Raw genomic sequence first — 19,717 nt, 5'->3', positions numbered from 1 at the left:
AGCCGGCAAAAAGATGGCAATGCCTCCGTGGCACAGGGTGGGGTGGGGATGTTGGCAGCACCACGGCCAGCCTTGAATTAAAAACGGGGAGGGGGAAATGGGAGGTACTGAGAGAGGAGGGGGTCACATTCTGACTGGCTACTTGTGGGGCACCAGGTGTGAAGGCAGCTTTCCTTGCAAAGCCTGCTTGTCACTTGACCAGAGCAGTGGTGGTGCCCCACTGGCATCTCCACCACCAATCCTGCTCTCTCCATCTTCTAGATTCACTAGCTCTCTCCACGTCCCAGTGAAGATGACCAGAAGAGGGGAGAGGGAGTGCCTGTGTGTGCTTTTTACCTAGATGGCAACAGGAAAGCCCCAAAGGGATTGCCCAGGTGCATCTCAACACCAGCTTCATATTAATCCACAGCTTGATGTGGCTCAGCTGGATGTCAGCTCTGCACTGGGGCGACTGCTGGCTAGATTTGTTGCCTGAGTCTATGTGAATTCTGGTGCTTCCTAAACAGTGGCAGTGGGAAGTGACCAGCACAGCCTTATGGTGGGTCGGGGGTGGGAAGAGGAGGAGGGTGCTGTTTCTAACTGGACAGATTGTGGGGGAGCCTTCAATTCCACTCTGCCTGTGTTGACCCAGCTCCCTTGAGGAGATCCCGAAGAAAGAATTAGGAAGATGGTATTTAGATGTGCCAGGATTTCAAAAGCCCCAGCTCCCTTCAAAACTAACCTTCCCTGGAAATCCTTTCACAAAAAAAAGGACAGACAGCGAGACGATTGCAAAGGTGACTTCTCTACCAAGAGGCTGATACAGAACCAAAATTAAGCGGCCCTACACTCTCCAAAACACAAAGCCATCTTTTTTCAAGAGAGTTGATTTTAAAGACAAATTAACAAAAATATTGCCTGTTGATAGATATAGGATCCAAGTACTCCAAAAAGCATGGAAGCAAACTCAAATCACAATAATAATACTTCCTCCACACTTCTCCAAAGATGCAAATCTCTAAATAGCCAGGAGAAAAAGTATTGGCTTGCTACCCTCAGACACCGATTGATTGATTGATTGATTGTTCTCACCAGCCCAGGTTGTCCCAGAGGCCCCTCTCCATACTCCTGTATGCCGCCAATGTAGTCCTTTTATCTCTTACATGTATTGGACTAAGACGTTTGTTAACTGCTCTTGCCTGCTTTTAGGGAAGAGCTCTTGACAATGATGATAAATTCAAGGTCTTAGTCTTCTCTCGAAAAAGGGTAAAGCATCGCTGGCAGATCAACGGGCATCCAATAGATCAGGCGGCTTCCTTTAAATACCTCGGGATAATATTACAATTGTCCGGAGCAAGGCGACTCCAACTAAAGAGCGCCATCGTAAATGCCCGGAAAAGTACAAAGGCACTGCTTTCCTCTTTTATACTAAAGGGGGTCAACATGTCCCTTCAGCAATTCAGATCTTCGCAACTAAACTTATTGCTCAGCTGCTTTTATAGATCACAAATATGTGCCTGTGACAACTGTACTCCTTTAGAATCTGTCCAAACCAAATTTCTGGGAGCCATTCTTGGCATACCGGGATGTGTACCCAATTTCATTGTGCGTCTGGAAGCTGGGCTAACCAAGTTAAAAACTTGTATTTGGACATCCGGAATAAACTTCTGGTTAAAAATGATGTTTGCTCCTGTGGGCTTGGCTCCACTCACGTCGTCTGATGCTTTTCAGTCCAAATGGATGCGGTCATTAAACAAGAAGTTACTGAGCCTAGGCTTTTCCACGTCATCTATTCTCACCCTTGGTTATTCGAGAGCAAAATCAACTATTTCCCAACGAATCTTAGACTCAGATTTTCAAAACCACCTAGCACAGGCTGCACTTTATCCTGATCTTAGGTTTGACTCAAGACCATTTGCCATTTGGCATTCACGCGTGCCAAGTCCAGTATTTTACCTTCGGCACTCCTGGATGGTAGGTTTAAAAATATTCCATATGCTGAGTGGTTCTGTCCCTGTGACCAAGGGGCAGTTGAGTCAGCGGGCCACGTTCTACTTCATTATATGTTCTATTGTGATCTCCGCTCAGATTTACTTACTCCCATCCTGCGAAATATACCCGGTAGGGACGAGGCTTTTTATGCGGATCTTTTGCTATCTGATCATACTCCGCAAGTATCAGCAAAGGTAGCTAGCTTTTGTGCTGCTGCCGTACCCTGTAGAAGTACTTTGATAAATGCATAACTAACCTTAGATACAATACTAGTTTTAAAATGAATTCGTTTAAGTATTTTTAATCTGTTTTTAAAAGGTAACTGTCTAGCTGGATTTCTGCTTTCCACTCCTTCTGTATTTTCATGTTGTATTTTACATGCTGGTCTATGACCGACATAAACACAATCAATCAATCAATCAATCACCCTCAGACACTGCATTTTCTCCCTAGAATTTAGAACCCATTCAGGGCACAGGGCACTGGGTTGCCTGCATCTTTACAAAAAGAACCTGAACCATCTGTATACTTTTTAAACCTTTGTTAAAGCTCCACAAACAAATGAGAAAGAAAAAGAAATCAAACACACATCATTCCCCCACAATACCTGCATCTTTGGAAGTGTCAGAGTCTTGGCTGATAAAACCAAGAGCTCAAAATATAAGGAGTCTGCAGCTCCTGGTGCAGCAATAAGTAGGCCAGGCTTAAAAAGGAAGAAAAAAAATCCATCCTCTCTCAATCCTAATTGGTAGCTTAAAAAAGTCACTTTAAAAAATCAAATGCCATTTTATTAGTGCATAAAAATAGATTTGGAGTCCCTGTTCGGTTTGATTTGTGTCTTTTTTTCCTTTTCCATTTTTTTAAAAAATCTCTGTTTATTTAAACTCTTGTGTGTTTCCTCGAGGTGTGTGTGTCGACAGTAGGAGACCTGCTGCCTGGAGCGCTTCTGTTACCGGCTCCTCTGTCCCACAGCAGGAATGGAGAGGCCCTTCCTGGTACCAGCCAGTCCCAGCTTAGAAGCCGCTCAGAAGATACTGGGGCAGGCACTCCATGCCTGTTTCCCCTTGGCTTCCCAATATCCACCCTTGTAAACGCACATCAGCTCCCCTGTTACTGGGTCGACCTTCCGCTCAAACCACAGCGGGATATAGCCGTCATAGTCTTTGCCTGTAATAAAAAAGGGGGAGAGAGCAAGGCATAATAATACTAATACTACTAACACAGCAAGACGTCAAATGAAGGCTCCAGGTGGACCTCACTGGGGAGCGTATTCCGCAGATGGGGAGCCACCACTGAAAAGGTCCTCTTCCTTGTGACCTCTCTGAGCTTCCCTCAGAAGGAGGACCTGGAGAAGGGCCTCAGAAGAAGCCCCACAAAATTTTAGTGCTGACGCAGCTGGAGCCTAGTAGGTTGTCCTTCAGCAGTTGTGGAGTTGGCACTGAACCATCCCTTATTCTAAAGCTCACACAAGGATTCTAAGAGTTTTTGCCAAATGCTTACTTTTGCCTGAAGCAGCAGCTTTTTAATGTTTTGGGGAGAGGAAAAACAGAAGAACTCCCCTATGAGGAAAGGTTACACATTTAGGGCTTTTTAGTTTACAGAGAAGGTGTGCAAGAGGGGACACAATAGAGGTATAACAGAATTATGCATGGTGTGGAGAAAGTGGAAAGGGAAAATGTGAGAACTTGGAGCCATCCAAGGAAGCAGAATGTTGGAAGGTTGAGGACAGACAGAAGAAAGGGCTCCTTCACACAGTAGCTTAGTGACAGATTTCACTCCCACAAAAGGCGGTGGGTGGCCACCAACTTGGATGGCTTGAAAAGAGGATTAGGCAAAGTCATGGAGGAAAAGGCTATCAGCGGCTACTGTCCACGATGTTCTACCTCCACTGTCGGAGGCAGCGTGTCTCTGAGTGCCAGTGGCTGGGAATCACAAGTGGGGAGAGCACTGCTGCGCTCAGGTCGTGCTTGCAGACTTCCCATTGAGGCATCTGGTTGGCCGCTGTGAGATCAGGACGCTGGAGGAGATGACCCTTTGGTCTGATCCAACGGGACACTTCTTATCTCCTTATGGGGCCCTGATGAGACTGATGGGCCATCCCTTGATGAAGTATGGTGCCTCATATTCCACGCTTAGGGGCACTGACGTGTGAACGGTGCCGTCTAATCCTCTGCTCTCCCTCGCCCAAGGAGATTTCTCAGCTCCTTCCTCTAAGGCTCACTCTTCCCACAGTTGGTTTTGTACTACAACTCCCATCAGCCCCAGTCAGAACAGCCATGTGATGCTGGGACTGATGGGGCTGAAGGGATTTGTAGTCCAAAGTAGCTAGAGGGCGCACCAGGCCGCGAAAGGCTGCTTGCTCTAGTGGAGGGCCTGCCCGCCACCTTGCAGAACTACGGAACCATCCTGCTGGGCTCTTACCTTCCTCCAGGGCTACCACGGCCTCTGCTTCTCGTTTGTGCCGCACAGCCCTCTGCTTTTCTTCCAGCCTCTGCTTCTCCACGTTGGCCTCGTCCCACTTGCCGTTCTCCATGAGCCGTTGGTCAGGCCTCAGGCGGCTGTCTGTGGGGGCTGCCCCATCCTCTGGCTCGTTCAGGGTCAAAGCCAGGTTGGAGAAGTAGTACATGTTTTCAGCATTCTCCCTGCAGAAGGAAGATCCATGCCTGATTTAAGAGTGTGTGCATGTGTGTGCGCGCAAGAGCACTTAAGTATTTGGTCGTCTGAGGTTAGGAACATACATAGCTGCGTTATACCAAACCAGGTGTACCATTGGTCCCTGTAGCTCAGCACTGTCAACACTGACTGGCAGCGGCTCTTCAGGATTTCAGACTGGGAATCTTCCCCAGCCCTTCCTGGGGATGCCATTGGGGACTGAACTTGGGATCTCCTGCATGCAAAGCAGATGTTCTAACTGGTGAGCTACAGCGGTTACCTTCACACACCAGAATACAGAAAACTGCCTTTATCTACCTCAGTGTTGTCCATGCATACTGGCAGTGGCTCACCAGGATTTCAGACTGGAGTCTCTCTACCAGCCACACCTGGAGACGCCGGGGATTGAGCCCAGGACCTTCTGCATACAGGTATACCATTGGTCCCTCTAGCTCCGTCCTGTCAAGCCAGATTTTAGGCAGCAGTGACTTAGAATAGGTGTAGGGAATCTGCGGCCCTCCAGATGTTGCTGAACTACAACTCCCACCATCCCTCCCCATTAATCATGCTTGCTAGGACTGATGGGAGTTGTAGTTCAGCAACATCTGGAGGGCCACAGGTTCCCCAAGCTGCAAGTTCACTTGCTGCTCATTGCACCAAGTAACTGTGGCCGTGGAAACATTCATCCTACACCAGCCACTGAAATGCAGACACACTAGCTCAACAACACCCAGCACCCCAGCTCTGCTGGGTCGACTCACGGAAGAGGGTATTTCATCCACAGGACCTTGGGGGACAGCGTCTGGTAGACCATTTTCGGCAGCTTGCCTTCCGAGCCACCATTTCCGTGAGTGCTCTGCGTGATCTTGGAGCATTCCATCTTCTCGTCCCACGTGCCGGACATGACGTAGTGCCCCTTGCCGTCAGCGTCCGTGACCAAACCTGTCACCTGCAAAGGAATGTTATGAGCGCATGTGTGGGGACACCTTTGGCCCTCCAGATGCTGAACTACAACTCCCATCATCCCTGGCCATCAACATCTGGATGACTACACATTCCCTTCCTCAACAGATACAACATCTGTTGGCAGCCAAATTTCACCCAGTTCTAGGTTTTGCCAAAGACTTAAAGCAGACTTGCCCTAAGTAGTCCCCTCCAGATGTTTAAGACTACAACTCCCATGATTCCTGCCATTAGCCATGCTGGCAGGGGGTTATGAGAATTAGCATCCAACAATGGTCAGAGGCAGTATGCGTCTGAATAGCTGGAAACCACAGGAGTGGCGAGTGCCCTTGTGCGCAATTTCTGCTTGCTTATGGGCTTCCCACTGCAGCATCTGGTTGGCCACTGTGAGAACAGGATGCTGGACGAAATGGGCCCCCTTTGGCCTGACCCAGCTTCAGGGTTCTTTTTAAGAAATAATCATTACCGTTATGATGATGCATGTATACGTTTCAGTTGAGAGGTATCTGGTGCCCTCCGGATGTTATTAGACTACAATTCCCATCAGTCCCAACTACATGGCAAGTGGCCAGGGATTACAGGAGTTGTAGTCAACATCATCTGGAGGGCAGCATGTTGGTCAACATCCAATGAAGCTGAATGTTGGAAGATTCAGGACAGACAAAAGAAAGTATTTCTTCACACAGTGGTTAAACTATGGAATTCAGTCCCACAAAAGGCAATGGATGGCCACCAACATGGATGGCCTTAAAAGAGGATTAGGCAAAGTCATGGAGGGCTATGTTCTGCCTCCTCTGTTGGAGTCAGCATGTCTCTGAATGCCAGTTGTTGGGAATCAAAATTTCTGCTCTTTGTTTTTTGGTTTGCTTTTATTAAAACAAGTTGTGTTTTATACCATGTATTATTTACCCTGCTGTGTCTTTGGGGTAATTGTGTTTTGAACACTGGCGTGTTGCAGAAGTTGCTGTGGTCTCTGGCTACTGTATAAAGCAGGGGTGGCTAATTTGCGGCCCTCCAGATGATGTTGGACACCAACTCCCATCAGCCCCAGCCAGCATGGCTAATGATCAAGGATGATGGCTGCTGTAGTCCAGCAACATCTGGAAGGGCACAGGTTAGCTGTCCCTGGTATTAAGACTGAGCATTGTGTATCTCGGTAAATGCTTACCTTTCGGGGGACATCTCTGGAAAAATAGCTGTAGGGAGTGAATTTCAGTTGGCATTTGTCTTTTGATTTGTAGTTGATGATTTCTATGTCACCAGACTAAGGAAAAACAAAGAGAGAGAATTTACAAGATTAGTTTTACATTTCTGTGCATTTGTACAACACCAGCAAAGTAAGATATCCCTTGACTTTCCAAGGAATATGGGGGTAACCTCTGCACATCTTAAGAGCTAGATGCATTAACTAAGCCACAAAAATCTTTAAATTATGCCCTTTCAACTAATGCCCTCGTGTGCCAACAGAGTAAATGCAATTATTTAAAAACACAGGAAAGTACATAAATAAGAACATAAGAAGAGCCTGCTGGATCAGGCCAGTGGCCCATCTAGTCCAGCATCCTGTTCTCACAGTGGCCAACCAGGTGCCTGGGGGAAGCCCGCAAGCAGGACCTGAGTGCAAGAACACTCTCCCCTCCTGAGGCTTCCGGCAACTGGTTTTCAGAAGCATGCTGCCTCTGACTAGGGTGGCACAGCACAGCCATCATGGCTAGTAGCCATTGATAGCCCTGTCCTCCATGAATTTGTCTAATCTTCTTTTAAAGCCATCCAAGCTGGTGGCCATTACTGCATCTTGTGGGAGCAAATTCCATAGTTTAACTATACGCTGAGTAAAGAAGTACTTCCTTTTGTCTGTCCTGAATCTTCCAACATTCAGCTTCTTTGAATGTCCACGAGTTCTAGTATTATGAGAGAGGGAGAAGAACTTTTCTCTATCCACTTTCTCAATGCCATGCATAATTTTATACACTTCTGTCATGTCTCCTCTGACCCGCCTTTTCTCTAAACTAAAAAGCCCCAAATGCTGCAACCTTTCCTCGTAAGGGAGTCGCTCCATCCCCTTGATCATTCTGGTTGCCCTCTTCTGAACCTTTTCCAACTCTAGAATATCCTTTTTGAGATGAGGCGACCAGAACTGTACACAGTATTCCAAATGCGGCCGCACCATAGATTTATACAACGGCATTATGATATTGGCTGTTTTATTTTCAATACCTTTCCTAATTATTGCTAGCATGGAATTTGCCTTTTTCACAGCTGCCGCACACTGGGTCGACATTTTCATCGTGCTGTCCACTACAACCCCGAGGTCTCTCTCCTGGTCGGTCACCGCCAGTTCAGACCCCATGAGCGTATATGTGAAATTAAGATTGTTTGCTCCAATATGCATAATTTTACACTTGTTTATATTGAATTGCATTTGCCATTTTTCTGCCCATTCACTCAGTTTGGAGAGGTCTTTTTGGAGCTCTTCGCAATCCCTTTTTGTTTTAACAACCCTGAACAATTTAGTGTCGTCAGCAAACTTGGCCACTTCACTGCTCACTCCTAATTCTAGGTCATTAATGAACAAGTTGAAAAGTACAGGTCCCAATACCGATCCTTGAGGGACTCCACTTTCTACAGCCCTCCATTGGGAGAACTGTCCGTTTATTCCTACTCTCTGCTTTCTGCTTCTTAACCAATTCCTTATCCACAAGAGGACCTCTCCTCTTATTCCATGACTGCTAAGCTTCCTCAGAAGCCTTTGGTGAGGTACCTTGTCAAACGCTTTTTGAAAGTCTAAGTACACTATGTCCACTGGATCACCTCTATCTATATGCTTGTTGACACTCTCAAAGAATTCTAATAGGTTACTGAGACAGGACTTTCCCTTGCAGAAGCCATGCTGGCTCTGCTTCAGCAAGGCTTGTTCTTCTATGTGCTTAGTTAATCTAGCTTTAATAATACTTTCTACCAGTATAGCCTATTAGATGATAAGCAATATAACATCTTGAACGTTTTTGTAAATATCTAATCATTCCTACACAAAATAAAGAAACCCATTACGCAAATATAACCATTTAAATGTTTTCCTTGCACAACAGGAATTCTGGTTTTATTGGGACATTTTCACACATTACACACAAACAAATCTGGGTTTGCTACTGAGTGTGCACTTTGAAGGGAGTCATCGCAGCCAATCTCAGCTTGCCGGAGAGCATACCTGTTATGACACATACCTGCAGACACGTGTTGTTGCATTCACACTTTAGGTGAACCCATTACTGCTTAATGTGTGAAGAGGCCAACAGGAAGCCTTCAGTTAAGGATCAGGGGTCTAATGGCGAATGAGGCCCACACACCCTCCCAAGTATGGGCTCCATTCCACTCCAGTCTACAAAAGTCTTCCATTGCCGTCTCTGACTATTTTCTTGCAATTGTCATCCAGGGTTGGCCAATGTGTTGCTCTTTGGATGCTGCTGGCCTACAAATCCCATCGTTCCTTGCCATTGGCTGTGCTGGCTGGGGCAGATGGGAGTTAGAGTCCACCAACATGGCTACCCTTTTGCTTTAGCTTGTAGCGTGGGGGGCAGTTCTTGCTCAGCTAACCTGATCAATCCAGAGCTTGCCCACGATGATGTTGTGAACAGTCGAGGTCACCTTCTGCCAGACGTAGTGGTTGCCACTGGAATGGAATTCCAGGTGAATGTAACCTGCAGGGAGGGGATTGAGAGACAAAGAAGTGACCCTTTGTTTCTAGGTTGTGCTTGCAGGCTTCCCTTTGGGGCAAGCTGGCTGACCACCGTGAGAACCGGAGGCTAGACTAGATGGGACCCTCTTTGGCCTGATCCAGCCAATGGGCTCTTCTGATGTTCTTAAAAAGCCTCTGAGAAAGGGGTGGTGTTTCTAAGCGATGCCCTGCTTGCTTGCTGCCTACCACAAAGATGGACTAAACATTAAGTCACGCCTGGGCAGACACTGGAGATTACATCAGGATGCATATACTGGATAAGAGGGTCAAGAGGTGCCTCCAGATGGGTGTTTACAGTGCGTGCATGCATTATTATTTTTTTGCAGCGTCCATATGACATTGTTAGCATCAAAATGCCAGCCTATGTCTCCTCCCCATCTGATACAGATTTCAGCAGGAGGGAAATCTGTTAAGTGAAAAACCACCTGTTTATCTCCAACAATGCATGTTTTGATTTTGCTCAACCTGTGTAGTTTTAAATACCATCGATAAATTCCTTGAAATATGTTTCCCTTCGGGTTACTACTTAATAATATGCTTGAAATGTTCTTAAACAACCAGGCCCACTCTCCTTCTGATACTGAAAAGATGAATTGGAGATGCAGAAGAAGCAAAGCAGGCTATGGACGTGTTTTTTGGGACTGTGCTAAAACAAAACCATTTTGGATACAATTTTAGACTTCATACAGGAAGTGACAGGTCAAACAATATCAAGAAATCCCAGAACAGTTTGTCTGTATATGTTGCATTGGGAAGTTACAAACATGGACTCCCAACGAGTGGCAACATTGCTCACAGTAGTGAAAACATGTATTGCCAAGCCATGGAAAAAGAACGAACCCGCAATGTGGGTCGAATGGTTGAGAAAAGCTTGGGAAACAGGACTAATGCTAAAAACGACATGCAAGAGGAATGCTATTTACTGTGATTGTCAAAATAAGTTCTTACGAGAGATGGGCAGTTTTCATACAATTCTGGAATGGCATAGTAACAGACGACAAAGTTGTTTAATTCATTGACTTTAATGTAATCATCTACCACAAAACATATATATATATATATATATTTCTCATGTATTTTCTGTTTTTTTAAATTTCTTTCCTTACTGCTGCTCTCCGTCCCTCCCTGTCAAACTTCTAGTATTTTTGTTTTGTGAGTAATGTTTTGGTTGTTGTCATGTGCCTTCAAGTTGATTACAACTCATGGTGACTCTATGAATCAGCGACCCCCAACAGCATCTGTTATAAACCACCCTGTCCAGATCTTGTAAGTTCCTCCCTCTCAATACCGATTCCCATTGCTGAGGCCAACAGAGGGAGGAAGACGCCAGCTCCACGTCCTGCTAAAGTATCATGCAGACATGAAGTGCTTTGAAGGACATCTAGGTTGTCAAAGGGCGCTCTCAAACCATTGCTATTTTCATATGGGATTCAGCCACATGCTAGCAAATTCAGGTTGCACAACTACAGTGGAGTCGGCACTCTTAAATTAAGCGGAGGTGTAAACCACTGTGTATTATATATAAAATCAAGGAATAATTAACTGCCAAGAACACAAAATGCTCTCTCTCAGGTGTAGGGAACCTGTGGCCCCTCCAGATGTTGCTGAACTATAGCTCCCATCATCCCAAGCTGTTGGCCACGCTTGCTGGGGCTGACGGGAGTTGTAGTTCAGCAACTTCTGGAGGGGCCACAGGTTCCCCGCTCCTGCTGTACCTGGCGCTTACCCAGAGGCATGATGGAGAGGTATTTGCCTCGGAACTTGCTAGCAATGGTGATGTCCTGCCACAGGGTCCAGCCTCGTTTGGAATAGACGTGATGGGCAGCAGCCGGAGGGTGATGGCTCACCTGAAGTGGTGGTGGAAAGACAAGGAGAAACAAATCCTGACCGTGTTTTTTATTGGTGCATTATTTTGAGCAAACGGTCTATACATTTTCTAAATAAATAACGAACAAATTTGAGTAATCTGGGCTGGAAGAAAAACGCCAGGCCCATCCATGGCAGAGACGGGGGAAGCAGGGCGTGGCTTCCCTGGCCCAGGCGCCACGCCTTGCCCATCCACGACACCACGCCGGCCCTTCCCCCCCTCACCTGCTCACAGAGCGAACGGAAGCCCAGCTCGTCCAGGCGGTCGAGCTCGTAGGTCTCGCCCAGGAGCGGGTTGAACGGCTTTGCCGTCCGGTGGACTGTCGTCGAGTAGGAAGACACGGAGAAGGCAGCCACAAAGCACATCTGCTCCGTGGCGCTCTCGCACTTGACGGCTCTGTCCAGCAGCTCGTGGTACTCCAGGTCCTCGGTGAGCCTCTGCAGCATCGACAGCGGCTCGTTGAAGTTGACCTGCCGAAGTCAAGGCGAAAACAGGCTGGGCTCATGCATGACATCTATAATACCGCTTAGTATTCCAGAAAGGTCTGTGCAGGTGCCTCACGCCTCAGTGCTACTGTGTTCTCTCCCTGTCCCTTTCCATGCCCCCAGTTCGAACCCTGTGATGGTTGCAGCCAGCCAGCAAGGGGTGAGAAAAGGGAACCTTCTTCGGTGAATGGTTTGGGCTACTTTGCAAGTCGGGACACAGGAGGAAAGAGATCCAATCACTGCTAAAACACAAAATGTATCAAGGAACCACCACCAAAGATACCCTGTTGCTTAGGGAGGAAACTGCCTCCACTGTTGGAGGCACTAAATTGCTGGGAAGTACACATGGTGAGAGCACTGTTGCACTCAGGTCTTCCTTGCAGGTTTCCCAGAAAAGGCCTCTGGTTGGTCACTGTGAGAACTAGATGGGCCACTGGCCTGTTCTGACAGGGTTCTTTTTATGTTCGTATTTAGGGAAGCAGATTTTGGCTAAACAGTAGGACAAGCTTCCTAGTGGTAACAGCTTCTAGCCACAATGATTATGTTGTATGGGAGGCAGTATGCCTCTAAATACCAGTTGAGGGGAGGAATCACAAGCAGAAGGAACATTCAGGTCTTGCTTGCCAGCTTCCTTCCCAGAGGAGGCATCTGGCTGGCCACTGTGAGAACAAGATGCTGGACTAGATGGGCCTGTGGTCAGATCCAGCTACAGCGGTTCTCCTCATAAGAAAAAGAAGGGATATCTGCATGGCAAAATAGTAAGCATATTTTTTTTAAAAAAAAGAGGGGAGAAGTGGAGTGAACATCATATTGCAGCTGACATTAGCAACCTGGCAGGGAGCAGGCAAAGATTATTTATTTTTCATTTATCTATTATTGAATTTGTATCCTGCCCTTCCACCCAGCAGGAGCCCACAACACATGTTGTGTGTGTATATAGAGCAAGCCTGCGTGTGTGCATCTGAAGTCCTTTATCATGTACACAAAAAGCTCCCTGCATAGGAGGAAGATTTACCGTCATGCCAAAATGATATTAAATTTTCAAGTATTTCCCAGTGTGGCTCCTGCGTGAACTTTGCTGCTGCAGGCACTGTAACGGCTGAGTTACAGGCGCTCGTGGGATAATTCTATCTAGCTTGCTGCTGCAATTTCACGGCTTATGTGTATTGGATACAGGGATTATTTATACACGGCAATGCCAGGGCGATCCAAAGACCTCCTTGTGGGAGAGAGTGGTGTTGCACTCAGATTCTCCTTGCAGGATTCCCAAAGGGAACTGGCGGGGGGGGGGACTATTGTCAGGTTATAACACCTTACCTGGGGAAACTTGTACCGACTGCCAATCTGCTACTGGGCCAGGTTCAAAGTGTTGGCACGACCCTATAAGGCTCTATTCAGCTCTGGACCAGGTCACTTGAGAGACTGCCTTATCCCTTATAGGTCCAACGTGATCTGTGGGGGAGTTTCTGCTTCAAGTCCAATGACATCAGAAGCCCACTCCACAGTATCTGAGAGCAGGGCTTTCAGCATGGCAGCCCCTGATCCGTGAAACGCCACTCCTGTCGAGATAGACAGGTGCTCATTATCTGCACTTTCTGGAAACAAACGAAGACGTTTTGTTCTAATAAGATTTCTCAGCTGGATGAATGGGTCTCTGCCGGGGGGGGAGGGGGTCTCCTTTCATTGTTTTTCCATTAATTTGCTGTTATTTTCTGTGCTGTTTTCAACTCCCCCCCGCCCGTTTTATTATATCTCATACATGCCTCGAGACATTAATATACAATCATGCTGCCCTGGGCTCCTACTGGGTGAAAGGGCAGGATATTATCTATCTATCTGTCTATCTATCTGTCTATCTGTCTGTCTGTCTGTCTGTCTGTCTGTCTGTCTGTCTGTCTGTCTGTCTGTCTGTCTGTCTGTCTGTCTGTCTGTCTGTCACCCCATAGCTGAAGCTCTCTGGGTGGTTCACTAAAAACATTATTAACAACAACTACAACAACAACAATAATCATGCTGGACTAGACAGGCCTCCTTTGGCCGGATCCAGCAGCCAGACTCTTCTTACATTCTTAGGCAAAGCAGGGCTGTCAGGGTGGATGGAAGAAGGGACCGCGTGGTACAGCTGGCCTGCCTCAGACTCTTCCATAAGGAGCCTGCTTGGCATACTGGCAACAAACAACTGCACATCGACAATTGCAAGCGCACCTCCACAGCTGCTGTGTGTGGGCCTCGTCAGGAAGCAGCTCTGCTCCCAGAGTTTGGAAACACACAAGGAAGCATTCAATTACTTCCTGATTAAATATATCCTGATTGTTTCAAAAGCAGGCACGGCCAAAGGCTTGTGTTGCTGGGACTCTGCCAGCCTTGGCTGGCTTTCCAGACACCCAGAACCCCGAGCTGCTTTCCTGCCTTTGAAGGCCAAGCTTCACCCCCTCACACACACACACCTTTCTCAACAGGAAACAACTTACTCAGTCACACAGGCCATGGCAGCCACAGACTGTTTCAGTGGTCGCAACCAGCCCTTAAGGGTGGCCTTATCATTACTGTAAAAACAAAGGCTGGGACAGGGAACTACTCTGAGGTGCTGAGTTTGTCATTTTTAACTGCCAGCATCTTCTATTACAGGGCTTGGGGTGGGGTGGGGTGCCGGCAAAGGCCTCTCTCTCTCTGCCTGACATTTTAGGGCCAATCACAGGAAACTTTAAATGCGTCTTTGCATTCAACAATCTGGTTTCTTAAAATGCAAACTGCACCAGTTGGTTGGTTTTTTGGGGTTGGGGGGCTTAAAAGTAACGGGAACAGAGCAGGTAGCATGATGGAATTTAACTCTTTCCTCCCAGGCTGCAGTCCAGCAACTGGTATTTGTTTCAGGGGGTAGGGAGGAGCCTATTTGGTGCCTCTCAAGCAAATTCTCCTCCAATAGCCCCCAAACTTGGGAATTATCTGACTATGCTGGCTAGATGGACTGCTGGCCTGACTCGGTGCAAGGCAAACTGCTGATCTCATTTCTGTCCTGCCCTTCCTGAAGAACCCAGGGTGGTAACACAGATGGTTTCACAACAACCCTGCGGTGCAGGTTAGAGGCTTAGAGCCAACGACTGGCCCAAAGCCACCCTTTTAAGCTTTGTGGTTGCCTAGTGGATATGAACCCAAGTCTCCCCATCCCCCAACCTCCATCCTGCCGCTTCCACTCTCTCACCACCCTCTCCTTTCTCTGCTGCCTTGAGCCTGGTGATGGAGGGAAGCCTTTGTTGTTATGTGCCTTCAAGTCGACTACGACTTATGGCGACCCCATGAATCAGTGACCTCCAAGAGCATCTGTCATGAACCACCCAATTCAGATCTTGTAAGTTCAGGCCTGTGGCTTCCTTTACGGAATCAATCCATCTCTTGTTTGGCCGTCCTCTTTTTCTACTCCCTTCTGTTTTTCCCAGCATTATTATCTTTTCTAATGAATCATGTCTTCTCATGAGGTGTCCAAAGTATGATAACCTCAGTTTCATCATTTTAGCTTCCAGTGATAGTTCTGGTTTAATTTGTTCTAACACCCAATTATTAGGGCAGCCTAGATGCTCAAATAAAGGGCTCACCAATGAGCCTCGCTCCCTCTCAGACACGGGGAGGTGCTAAGCATCCTCCCGGTCACAGCTCAGCACTCAGGAGCCGGCCCTGTGCCCCCAGTGCCACGCTGGCCAGAGGAGAATCTCGGGGTCTACTCAGGGCACACACTTAAGAGCTCACAAAAGAAGAATGGAGCGCCTACGGAGAACCTCAAACCTGGGGGGCCAAGTGCGGCCCTCCAGACCTCTCTGCCTGGCCCTCAGACTCTCCCCAGGCCACGCCCCCTCACTGGCCCTGCTCCACACCCTCCTTGAGTGTTTTTGCCTGGCTGGGATCTGGCCCCCAGAAGGTTACCCAGGCCCTTGGACTGGAAACAGTTCTGCCACCCTTGAACTAGAGCGTGTGTGTGTAGGGGGGGCACGTACAGGCATGGGGATCTTGGACAGCTCTTTGCCAATGCAGTTCTTCATTATGCTCCAGAGGTTGAGGCTGTAGTTGGGTTTGTCCGGGATCCGCGACCGCCTCCTCTTCTTGGGAACGCCATCTTTGTTTGAAGCGTCAGTGCTGGCTGGATAGGAGCTCTCAAAGACCTGGGAAGGAAGCAGAGGCACAATGGGAGTTCAAGGGGCTGGTCAACCAGCAAGGCATCCTGGGGCTTTCAGCTCCCTGTCCATCCCCCCCCCACTGCATACATGAAAGCAATCTCCCCCTAACACAAATTGCAACTGCTGGTGGCTGATTCAAATAACTATCTTCTCTATCGTTACGGAAAGACACTCTTCTAAGGGTCAGGAGTCTGAGGAGGGTTGAGCAGCCAACTGTCTTCAATACCACACCTGGCTCTGAGTAAACACAGGGGCATAAGAAGCTGCTTTATATTTTATACCCATGCTCTATCTAGCTCAGTATTGTCTACACTGACTGGCAGTGGCTTTCCAGGGTTTCAGACAGAAGTCTCTCCTAGCCTTACCTGGAGATGCTGCCGGGGATTGAACCTGGGACCTTCTGCATGCAAAGCAAATGCTCTGCCTCTAAGCTATGGTCCTTTGCTACACCGAGTCAGATCACTGGTCCATCTAGCGCGGTATGGTCTACTCTGGCAGGCAGTGGTCCTCCAAGCTTTCAGAGGAGGGCATTCCCAGTCCTACCTGGAGATGCTGCTGGGGACTGAACTTGGGACCTTCTGCATGCGGAGCAGAGGCTCTAACCACTGAGCGATGGCCCTTCTATCCTGTGGGTCTTAGGACATGCATGCTGCCAATAGGTTGGAGTCCCCTTTGCACTTTTGTCCCACCTGGCAGACACTCCCCCCCCCCGCCAAACTCTGCCCAAATACACTTACGTTGTCGTCCAGGTTCCAGTCATCAGCACGACCCTCGCTGGCCCCACTAATGTTGCTGCCGGTCCGTCTGCAGAGGAAACACAGGCGGCAGTGGCAAGTGAGGCGGAGCATGGCAACTTGATGCCATGCACCAACGTGACCCGTCTAGGGCGGAAGTTTCTGCTGTAGAATGTGCCACTGAGGGAGTGTCACAAACAGGGGCGTTCTGATATGCAAATGCACAGCATTCTTAACCAACTGAGCTGCAGCCATCTTGTCTGAGCCCAAAGCCCTTAGCTTGCTCCAACAGGCAGCTGACGAGCAAACTGGCTGGAGGCACTGAAGGGAGGCGGTACTTTTCCCTACTTCAGGGTGAATGCAACTGGCCCATTCATTAGGGATGGTCTTCTAAGCAGTTAATGAAAAGCCAACCTAGTCCCTTCAACATGGCCAAGATTTAAAAGAGGTCTGTTATCCATGCCAAGAGCTCCTCTGAGAGGTGGTTTTTTTAATATATTGAGATTCCCCTCCAATACAACATAATCAACATTTATAATCCATTATAATATTTCAGCTTAAAGCACAACATGCTATCATTAATAAACAATATTGTCCTGCCGAAGACACAGCATTGTCATAACACGCTTAGCGCAATACAAACAGATGCATTTGGCCACAACCTTTGATTTTTACTATATTCAATAAGGCTATTCTATCTTATCTGAAAGCAATCGTGCCTTCGTTTTTGTTGTCTAAATCCGGGACAGTGGGTTAATTTGGCCATAGCAGCAAATTCCCAAAATTTCTCTATCCATTCTTTAATGGATGGTGCGTTCACTGACCTCCATGTCTTAGCAAACAATATTCTTGATGTAGCTAACATATATATAAAACTAATTCTTTATGTTCTGATGCCACTGAGCTTTCCATATAATTCAATAAAAAGAATACAGGATGGAGAGGAATTCCGTAACCTAAAATCTTCTTTATTTAGTTTTTAATTTTCTTTCAATATTTTTTGGCATGCTATATTCCCACCACATGTGTGTGTGTGTGGGGGAAATCACACCTCTCTTTTTGGCATTTCCAACATGTGGTGGGATTTTAATAAACTTTTGTACTGAAGTGATATACCATGTAGTCATAGTCTTAAAACATTTCCCCCTTATTTCCATATTTAAAGAGAACTTGTGTTGCCTTTTGCCAAATATTCTTCCAGATATCTAATGGCATATTTTCTCCAATATTTTGAGCCCATTTTATCATGTAATATTTTCTTCTTTAAAGTGGATTTGTTGCACTAGACCAGCCTTTCCCAACCAGTGTGCCTCCAGATGTTGCTGGACCACAACTCCCATCTTCCTGACCATTGGCAATGCTGGCTGAGGCTGATGGGAGTTGTGGTCCAACAACATCTGGAGGCACACTGGTTGGGAAAGACTGCGCTAGGGTGACAGATCTCTTTAATCCACTTTGTGCAAACCTAAATTTCCCAGTATGCATTTGAATCCCGTCCACAAAATCCTGACAGTCTGGAAGCTGCTAGAGAGCGAGTGACTGTGATAGGAAGCTGCCTTATACTGAGTCAGCACATTGGTCCATCTAGCTCAGTACTGTCTACACTGACTGGCAGCAGCTCTCCAGGGTTTCAGACAGGGAGTCTTTCCCCAGCCCTACCCAGAGATGTCCTTGGGGACTGACCTTGGGGCTTTCTGCATGCAAGACACATGCTCTACCACTGAGCTATGGCCCTTCCCTATAGTGCCAGCGTGGGTGTGTGCATCATCCTTACCTGTGGTGCTCTGACGGATCCGCAGCTACTGTGATGAAAGCGTGCGCGTCCTCCATGGCATCAAAGTACTCTGTCTCCTCATCTTCATCACTGGCTTCCGGTTTCACGCTCTGCACGCTCCCTCCTGGGAGAAATACTCGGATGAGCAAAATAAATAAAAACCGTCCATGTCCAACACATTTTTAAATTTAATTTAGGAAAAATTATATAAGCCACTTAACCAAAAAGTTTCTAAGTGCTGTACATAAACAGTATAAAATAACTGATAAAACACAGGGGGGGAAAACAGGATTTTTTTTAAAAAAAGAGTATATATAACTATATTATAAGTCTGCTCAGGGCTTCTTGAATTTTTTTTTTAAAGCAGGTGTCTAAAACAGTATAGCAACAAAACTGAAGCATGTAGGCCCGAGAAGCACAGGTGTACTGAGCAAATGCATCCAATTCTATTCCTCTGGTAACTCCTGCAGTATGGTGTAATGGTTACAATGTTGGACTAGGAGCCAGGGGACCAGGGTTTAAAACCCACTGGGTTATAAAGCTCACTGGCTGACCTTGGGCCAGTCACCAACTCTTACCCTAGCTTACCTCACAGGGTTGTTGTGAGGATAAAATGGAAAAGCAGAGAGCCACGTTGAGCTCCTAAGAGAAAAGGTGGGATATAAATAATAAATAAATTGAAATGTCTTGCCTATTACTGCATATTGCAGTTACTGCAAATCCCAGGACTACATTAATATATCTGTTGAGCGCTAGTTGGGGCTGATGGGAGTTGTAGTTCAAAACTGCTGGAGGACAACAGGTTGGTGGAACCCAGGAAGATCAGCAGCTGCCTTATGCCAAATCAGACCACTGGTCTGCCTAGCTCAGTATTCTCTACACTGACTGCAGAAGCTCTTCAGGGTTTCAGGGAAGGGCCTCTCCTAGTCCTAACTGGAGATGCCAGGGATGGAACTTGGGGCCTTCTATGTGCAAAGCAGATGCTCTTCCGCCGAGCTGTGGCTCTTTTCTGTGGAGGGCTCTAGACAAAGACGGACACAGCCAAGGGGCAGGGCGAGGGCTACTTGCCAAAGATGAGGGCTCACCTTTGGACGTGCGGCTGCTGGTGTTGGTAGAGAGGGACGGGGCTCCCCGGCAGGCTCTTTCCAAGTTGTTGTGCTGCTTGGCTAACTGCTCGATGGTCTCCTCCAGGCGGATGCGCTGCTCGCGCTCATACTGGAGCGCCCGCTGCCATTTACGGCTGTGGGTTTCTGCTAAGTCCAGGAAGTCACGGCAGGCCTGCAGGCAACGAGAGGACAGAGGTCAGCAGGGCAGAACTGCAGGAACTCTGAAACGGCACAGGGAGAAACAGCAGCACAAGTCCTAG

At 47.5% G+C, this 19,717-nt stretch overlaps 2 protein-coding genes across 4 annotated transcripts in view; both read right to left on the bottom strand.

The window, feature by feature from the left end:
* LOC133373481 (centrosomal protein of 164 kDa-like) overlaps nt 1-1,361 on the bottom strand; it is a 34,380-nt gene extending 33,019 nt beyond the window's left edge. The window contains exon 1 of the mRNA XM_061603271.1: nt 1,322-1,361. Within this exon, the coding sequence (XP_061459255.1) occupies nt 1,322-1,361 (40 nt within the window). The remainder of the gene's footprint in view (nt 1-1,321) is intronic.
* A 1,382-nt stretch (nt 1,362-2,743) lies between these two features.
* OSBP2 (oxysterol binding protein 2) overlaps nt 2,744-19,717 on the bottom strand; it is an 89,566-nt gene continuing 72,592 nt past the window's right edge. For all 3 annotated transcript variants that reach the window (XM_061602643.1, XM_061602644.1, XM_061602646.1), the window contains 11 exons: nt 19,437-19,629; nt 18,352-18,475; nt 16,581-16,647; nt 15,664-15,828; nt 11,414-11,659; nt 11,049-11,169; nt 9,181-9,284; nt 6,755-6,850; nt 5,385-5,572; nt 4,393-4,613; nt 2,744-3,138 (listed from right to left, as the gene is read on the bottom strand). In XM_061602643.1, coding sequence (XP_061458627.1) covers nt 2,996-3,138; nt 4,393-4,613; nt 5,385-5,572; nt 6,755-6,850; nt 9,181-9,284; nt 11,049-11,169; nt 11,414-11,659; nt 15,664-15,828; nt 16,581-16,647; nt 18,352-18,475; nt 19,437-19,629 — 1,668 coding nt within the window. In that variant the 3' untranslated portion in view covers nt 2,744-2,995. The remainder of the gene's footprint in view (nt 3,139-4,392; nt 4,614-5,384; nt 5,573-6,754; nt 6,851-9,180; nt 9,285-11,048; nt 11,170-11,413; nt 11,660-15,663; nt 15,829-16,580; nt 16,648-18,351; nt 18,476-19,436; nt 19,630-19,717) is intronic.

The sequence above is a fragment of the Rhineura floridana genome, chromosome 19 (assembly GCF_030035675.1).
Source record: "Rhineura floridana isolate rRhiFlo1 chromosome 19, rRhiFlo1.hap2, whole genome shotgun sequence".
Classification (NCBI taxonomy): domain Eukaryota; kingdom Metazoa; phylum Chordata; class Lepidosauria; order Squamata; family Rhineuridae; genus Rhineura; species Rhineura floridana.
This window is presented reverse-complemented; position numbering and strand designations above follow the sequence as displayed.